Raw genomic sequence first — 8,345 nt, 5'->3', positions numbered from 1 at the left:
GGTGAAGAATTATGTCTTGCTGACAGTGCAACTACTCATACAATACTTAAAAATAAAAAATATTTCTCTCATTTGATGATGAAAAGAACTAATGTGAGTACCATATCGGGTAGTACAAATATCATTGAAGGCTCCGGAAGAGCCACTATAAAGTTGCCTTGGGGAACTGAAATTAAAATAATTGATGCTTTATACTCCCCATTGTCTCAAAGAAATTTATTAAGTTTTAAGGATATTCGCAACAATGGTTATCATATTGAGACAATCAATGAAAAAAATAATGAATTCCTTCAAATCACAAATATAACTCAAGGCTCAAAACATGTTTTGGAGAAACTACCTACATTCTCTAGTGGTTTGTACTACACAAAAATCAATGCTATTGAAGCTCATGCTATAGTAAACCAGAAGTTTACTGATGATGAACCAAAATCCATTGAAGAATGTAGAGAAAGAAATGATTGGCCAAAATGGAAAGAAGCAATTGAAGCAGAATTAAAATCTCTTGGAAAAAGAGAAGTATTTGGACCAGTAGTCCGTACACCTGAATGTGTAAAGCCAGTGGGATATAAATGGGTCTTTGTGCGAAAGAGAAATGAAAATTGTGAAGTTGTAAGATATAAGGCACGCTTAGTTGCACAAGCATTCTCACAAAGACCTGGTATTGATTATAAGGAGACATATTCTCCTGTGGTGGATGCAACTACTTTTAGATTTTTGATTAGTCTGGCAATAAGAGAAGGACTTGACTTACGTTTGATGAATGTAGTCACAGCTTATTTATATGGCCCACTGGATAATGACATTTACATGAAGCTCCCGGAAGGATTCAAGCTGCCGGAAGCAGCAAAATCTAGTTCTCGAGAACATTTCTGTATTAAATTAAACAAATCTCTTTATGGATTGAAACAATCTGGGCGTATGTGGTATAACCGTCTAAGTGAGTATTTGTTGAAAGAAGGTTATAAGAATGATCCTATCAGCCCATGTATTTTTATAAAGAAATTTGGATCAGGATTTGTTATAATTGCAGTGTATGTTGATGATTTAAATATCATTGGTACTCCTGAAGAGATTTTAGTGACTGTCAATTATTTAAAGAAAGAGTTTGAAATGAAAGATCTAGGAAAGACAAAATTCTGCTTGGGGTTACAAATAGAGCACCTAGAGAATGGAATCCTTGTGCATCAATCAACATACATAGAAAAGGTTCTTAAAAGATTTTCTTTGGATATACATCACATCCATTGAGCAGCCCTATGGTTGTAAGATCACTTGAAGTAGAGAAAGATCCATTCCGACCTCGGGAAAATGATGAAGAAATTCTTGGTCCTGAAGTACCGTATCTTAGTGCAATTGGAGCACTAATGTACCTTGCAAGTCATACACGACCTGATATATCATTTTCAGTTAATTTATTAGCAAGGTTTAGTTCATGTCCAACCCGAAGGCATTGGAATGGGATTAAACATTTACTTCGTTACCTTCAAGGTACGAAGGATATGGGTTTATTTTTCCCAAAATTGTCCAAAGAAAATTTGATTGGTTTTGCAGATGCAGGTTATTTATCTGATCCTCATAATGGTCGGTCACAAACTGGATATGTGTTCACATATGGTGGTACTGCCATTTCTTGGCGTTCCATGAAACAAACCATTGCAGCTACTTCTTCCAATCATTCTGAGATTTTAGCAATTCACGAGGCTAGTCGTGAATGTGTATGGTTAAGGTCGGTAGTTCAACATATAAAAGAAGTTTGTGGTTTATCATCTGGGAAAGAGGCACCAACAACTTTATATGAGGATAACGCTGCTTGTATTGCTCAACTTAAGGAAGGATACATCAAAGGCGACAGAACAAAGCACATCTTACCCAAATTTTTCTTCACTCATGATCTTCAGAAGAATGGAGATATAAATGTATTGCAGATTCGTTCAAGTGAGAATTTAGCAGACTTATTTACTAAGGCTCTTCCAACAGCAACATTCAAAAAGTTAGCTTACGGCATTGGATTGCGTCGTCTTAAAGATCTCAAGTGATGTAGTCATGAGGGGGAGTTAATGCGCGCTGCACTCTTTTTTCCTTAACCATGGTTTTTCCAACTGGGTTTTCCTGGTAAGGTTTTTAACGAGGCAGCATATTATGCGCATTATAGTGTATTATTTTGTACGGGTTTTGTAGTAAATGTTAGTTATTGTTTTATTCAATATATAGTCATCCAAGGGGGAGTGTTATGATAATATCTAAATATGGATGACTATTATCCCATGTACAATCTAGAATATTCTAGAGTTGGGTATTTGGTCTTATCCATTGATGGAACCCTAGGTAATGTACATTATATATATCCCGTACTAGATGGAATATGAAATAGAACGTAACAATCTTCCCTCATCTCTCTTTATTTTCTATTCTATATTTAACAATATTGTATTTTTTTTTTTTTTGCTATATATTTACTTTTTTCTATAGTCTTCTTCCCCTCCTCCATCTTTGTTGAGAATCTCCATTGAAGCTGATTTCCTCCACCAGGCCAACTGATCATACTTTCATCTTCCATTGAAGTAGATCGCGAACCATTTTATCGCCACCGTATTTTTGACGGCTTTGCAGCCAAATTAAACAAAAACCCTAAGGAAAAAAAATAGAGAATAAGGATATGGTTATCCCCAAAAGGAAGGGTTATCATCTTCCACCATTGAAGAAATTCTGGAGCTTACTCCATTGAAGTTGTTCATCCTCCACTAAAGTCGGTGTAAAGCTCTAGCCTTAGTTCTAGCTCTTCATTTTTTAGGCAAATTACAATATTAACCCTAATTAATTGGTTCAAGTTATGAATATACCCTCTAGTGATACAACTCTTGTAGTCTTGTTAATCAATAAGAGAAACTTGTATTTACCCTAACAGTTGTTGAAATAGGTTTTGTCATGCATTGTGACAAAGCTGATGTTGAAATAGGTTTTGTATTGAGGTGATGTATTTGATTTGAGCTAAACATAGACAACAAGATATAAAACATCAGCAAAGAGATACATTTAAAAGATACAACACACTCTTTTTCAGATAATTTAACAAATTCAAATTATCTTTACCAATGTTGTGGAGCTTGCTTTAGATCATATAGGCTCTTACTCTGTATTTAAATGACATGCCAAGTGCTCATTTCCTTTAAATTTAACATATAATCCTTCAACTTGCTACATAAATATTTTTTCTTCAATTCCAAATCATCATGCATAGAGAAATAATAAAAGAGCGGAGGAAGTATATAAGTTTTCAAATGATGCTACTTTAAAATCCATGCATGATGTAATGTTGAGAACAGTACAACTCTTTTATACAAAAGTCATTTTCACAACTTATTGAACGAAATATATTTCTTCATTCAAAGTTAATGTCTTCTGGAGAAACTCCTTAAAAATTAAGCTAGCATTATTGCTTTGTATCTTGTTTATTTGTGAATTATTTTCTTCGTTCTTTAACAGAACAACCATATATTTTCCAGTGCAAGTCGACCTTCCAATATATAGTTGCACCAAATCAAATGTGATGCAATGCATGCAAGGCATTTATCTCATCTTGTGTTTCTCAATCCATTTCTTTGGTGAATGCATTACCAAATTCAAGTCAACCATCTAAATCTAAAACTTTGTATCGAACGAATTGTAGTGCATCACTCTCTTTTTATGGCTCTTTCAACACCAAAAAAAAAAAATTTGTTAATCAAACTCAACCAACAGTATTTTCTTTCTGATCTGTATGAGAATATGGTGTTGAACTTGAGCCGGTATCGCTTTTCGTAGTAGTAGATGTTACTTGGTCCGTATCTATTAAGTATATCGAGGAAGGGCGTTGAGGGACCAAAGAGGTAGATGCTTCAGATTCAGAGTGGAGCATGTGAATTACGGTTGACATTGTAGGTCTTTTTCGAATGTCATCTTGAACACAAAATAATCCAAGATGAAGGCATTTTGCGACTTCATCGATTATATATGAACTTCTTAATGTTGGATCCATAAAGTCTAATGCTCTTCTCTCACTGTAACTTTTCCAAGCCTGCCCAAAAAAAATATGTAAGAAGTCATTCCTTTGAATATTTACTTCTATTTTGTGGTGCCCAAATCAACAAGGATTTCCAATTTTAATTACTTGAGATGATTATATATTGTGTTCATCAGACTTTAGTTTTTATTCACATGTTATTAAAGTCTTATATGTGGCTGACACATGACCAGCTATTATAGGGATTATTTTGTTAGTGTAATAGTGGGTTACTCGGTCAGTGTTATAGAGATTACTCGATCATTATTATATATTCATATGGGTTACTCGGTCAGTGTTATAAGAGTTGCTCTATTCTTTTGAAGTTACAAGACAGACTGCAAGACTTTATAGTTACAAGTTAATTCAACATGGAAACGATGTTATATATATTACACAAGTAAACAAACACTTACAAAGCTGAGAAGGCTTTCGCCAGATTCTGATTGATAGAAGCGGCTAATTCTTTGTCCGTTTACCATCTCCAATACTAGTATACCGAAACTGTATACATCTGATTTTACCGAGAACTGTCCATGCATTGCATACTCCGGAGCCATATAACCACTGAAATTGACAAAAAGTAACGCATAATTAGACCATATTTTCTTTTACTAGATGGACACTATAATTTCTTTCTATAAAAACTGAGTTTTTACTAATAAATCAGACTTATCATTTTGAAAGAGAAGATAGAAGTTGTCTAGTTGACGTCGACTTACTAAGTTCCAACGATTCTGTTTGTAGTCTTCTGAGTTAATAGGACATCAAAATTCTTAGCAATGCCAAAATCAGCAATTTTAGGATTCATTTCTGCATCAAGCAAAATATTTGCTGCTTTAAGATCACGGTGAACAATTTTTAGACGAGAGTCTTCATGAAGATATTGCAGTCCTCTAGCAATGCCTTTGATGATATTGTAGCGCATTGTCCAATTTAATTGGTCTTGTTTAGCAGGATCTGTTCAACAGACATGAATTTAACCTCATATACTCAATGAATATAATCATATATAGCATTATATCATACGAGTAATTTAATCTACAATTACATTATGTAATACTGTACCGTACCAAAAAGAAAATAATCAAGGCTTCTGTTGGGCACATATTCGTAAACAAGCAACTTATCCTCACTCGTCAAGCAAAATCCTAGTAGGTTGACCAGATTTCGATGTTGAAGCTTTGCTAAAAATACAACTTCATTTTCGAATTCTTTGTTACCTTGTCCAGAGCTCTTTGACAGCCTTTTTACTGCTACTTCTTGCCCTTTTTGTAAGGTACCCTTAGATGATTGTAAACAAATTAACGATTTTAGTCTTAAAACAAATGTGCACATATTATATGTGGCCTGAATTAGCGTATCTCATACCCTGATACACAAATGTTAAAATTGGGGAAAATAGTTCTATGTATTTTCTCATTGTATTTTCCCAACTGTTATATTTGGCCACATTACAATATATATATATATATATATATATATATATATATATATATATATATATATATATATATATATATATATATATATATATAGACAATAGGAATATCTAACCCTAATATTCCCAAATATCTTAACTTCCTAAATCTATTCACAATATCTCATGTATATCTTTTCACAATAATGTCTCATATGATATTATTCTCATAATATCATATTACAATATATGTTCCTATCTCAATAACAAATGATCCATACCCCCAATCTCTTTAAATAATCTCATGCCTCATTATATTGACTAACAACGAAATAAAATGTTATATATTTTTGGGATCACCAGTCCTTATTCCTATCTCTTATCCCTACAAACAAACACCTCTAGAGTAAGGACATGTTTAAATATACCTTGTATACACCACCAAACCCTCCTTCCCCTATTTTGTTGTTGTTGGAGAAGTTGTTAGTGGCATCTTCAAGCGTGTCCAAGTCATATTGTAACGACTCAGCTGTTATCAAATGATCTACATCTTGTCTGTTTGCTGCACATATAACAAATACGGAGTACAATTAATCGTTCTCATGACTTAAAAGAAAAGCACAATAAATTCACCAGCTTTGGCTGTTACCATTTTGAGCATTTGCGACACCACGTTTCTTTTTTCGTTTTGTCCTAAATATGCCAATGCCTATGGCAATTAGCACCACTAACGTGACAGATAAAACAATGGCTGCGATAATTATTTTCTTCTTTCCTGCAGACACAAAAATGTTTTACTAACGTGGAATAGTCACTTATTACGATGAGTATGGTAAACCCAAAAATAACATTAAAAGTCATGAAAGATTTAAAGCCCATTCATGCAATAAAAAAATAAAAATAACATAATACCTAGTAATTTAATAATGCAAAGAAAGATATTAAATGTAATGAACATCGAGAGACAAAAACAATAAAATGGCAAGTTTGAAGTTTAAACCAGCAAAAAGAGAAAATTTGGGTAAACCAAGAATGGCAAGAAAAGATTATTCTCTACCTTTGTCGTTTAAAAACTAGTACATTCATCCTGTAAAAAAAAAAAACAAAAAAAAAGAGCACATTCATCGGAGTGTCCACCAATGCCTAGATTATGTCATATCACTCACATAGTCACATGCATTGATGTTTATACTTCTGTGCAATACTCATTATGCACGCACACCAAAAAAATGTAAGCATAGAAAATACAAAGGCATAGTTAATTAACAGTCTAACACGACTTTATGAAAAATAGTAAATAGTAATCTAATAATTATAAATATTCCCTTCGTTTCATAATATAGTTTCTATTTGTATTATTTCACTATATTTAAGAAATAGAAGGAAAAAGTGAATGAATTACATTAAAAAAAAAAGTGAAAAGTACAAATGTACAATTATACCACTTCCGTTACAAATTATGTGCAACGATTAAACATTTTCCCTCTCTGTTTTATGTCAAATCGTTGCACATAATCTGTAACGGAGGTAGTAAACAAAAATTAGAGAGAGAAAGTAGAATAAAGTACAAGATAGTGCAAAATTCAAGAGTAATATAAAAAATACAATGAATAAAGTTAAAAAGGTGAGAATAAAAATAAAAACAAGAACAACATTTTATTTGGCTATCTAAAATAAGAAAACAGGAATTATATTATAGACAGAGGGAGTAGTAGTTATGAATATATATGCTCATTTTATAAATACTACCTTCGTTACAAATTATGTGCAACGATTTGACATAAAGCATAGAGAGAAAATTCTAATCGTTGTACATAACCTGTAACGGAGATAGTAGAAAGTTTTCTTACCAGGCGAAGATATAGATGTACCGATTTGTGGAGCCCCAAACGGAGTCGCAGCTGAAGAATCTATCACGCACAATGATGTTTTAATTTATAAAGATCTCGTAATAAAGTCATTTAATTAACCAAAAAAAAAAAAAAAACGCTACAAAATTCAAGTTATCAAAACATTTACTCTGATCTGATAAATGATGGCATACCATTGCGGCAGTCAAGGCCAGACCAGCAGAGATTAGAGATCTCAATGACCTGGGTTTTGTTGAGGCCAGCAGCCTTAGAGAGGGCCGGGTTCTGCGACGCTTCACAGATACAAGACAAACTATCTAAGAGATCAGTACTACAACAGCTTTTGGCATCCGGTGGTGACACTTCGCAGATGCACGATGAATTACCCGAGTTACCTGATACCGTATCAGTACAGCAGTCAGACTTTGGAGATGGGTTAAGATATTTAGCACAAGGAGTCAAAGCCTTAATGCAGGATTTGCTTGTGGGTGTTGTCGTCCCTGGATCTGAAGGAGTTTGTGCTCGTGTCAATAATAAACGTGACGTCAACAACACCGCAGCCAACACCGTGATCGTCGTCTTTCCGAACCACATTATTAGGTGGCTTTAATCGGTGAATTTCTCGATCTTCAGAGTGTTTCTACTGTTGCCCGTTGGCCGGTTAGCTCATTATTAGATGTGGAGTACTTGGTGGTTGGTGGCTATGACAACTGATGACTTTTTCATCGCCATAAGCTCATCATTGACTTAGGAAGCTAAGGCTGAATTATTATTATGGTGTAGGTCATTTTTTTTAAATTTTAAAAAAAAAACCATTATTTCCATTGGGCCGATTAGGATTGTCGTAAGTTGATAGCGGGTCGCCTCAGTCACAAAAAATGAACCTTTTCTAAGAAAGAGAACTTAATCATCTAAGTCAATCGTAAGCTATGTTATAAACATGAAAACAAATGTATATAATTGATAATCACAAGGTCTAATTTAAGTAGCAACCGGTGCAACGTCCGAAATGCACACTAGTTAGTGAGTTGAA

At 33.7% G+C, this 8,345-nt stretch overlaps 1 protein-coding gene across 1 annotated transcript; it reads right to left on the bottom strand.

Annotated features, from left to right (window-relative positions):
• Nucleotides 1-3,266: 3,266 nt before the first annotated feature.
• Nucleotides 3,267-8,059, bottom strand: LOC110690695 (putative receptor-like protein kinase At4g00960). Its single transcript, XM_021867565.1, has 8 exons — nt 7,507-8,059; nt 7,313-7,372; nt 6,112-6,237; nt 5,891-6,024; nt 5,116-5,326; nt 4,765-5,002; nt 4,459-4,609; nt 3,267-4,057 (listed from the first exon to the last, which is right to left on the bottom strand). Exons 1-8 carry the CDS (start codon nt 7,904-7,906, stop codon nt 3,731-3,733), a joined length of 1,647 nt encoding a protein of 548 aa, XP_021723257.1. The 5' UTR covers nt 7,907-8,059; the 3' UTR covers nt 3,267-3,730.
• Nucleotides 8,060-8,345: the final 286 nt, after the last annotated feature.

This window comes from Chenopodium quinoa, unplaced genomic scaffold, assembly GCF_001683475.1.
Source record: "Chenopodium quinoa cultivar QQ74 unplaced genomic scaffold, ASM168347v1, whole genome shotgun sequence".
Classification (NCBI taxonomy): domain Eukaryota; kingdom Viridiplantae; phylum Streptophyta; class Magnoliopsida; order Caryophyllales; family Amaranthaceae; genus Chenopodium; species Chenopodium quinoa.
This window is presented reverse-complemented; position numbering and strand designations above follow the sequence as displayed.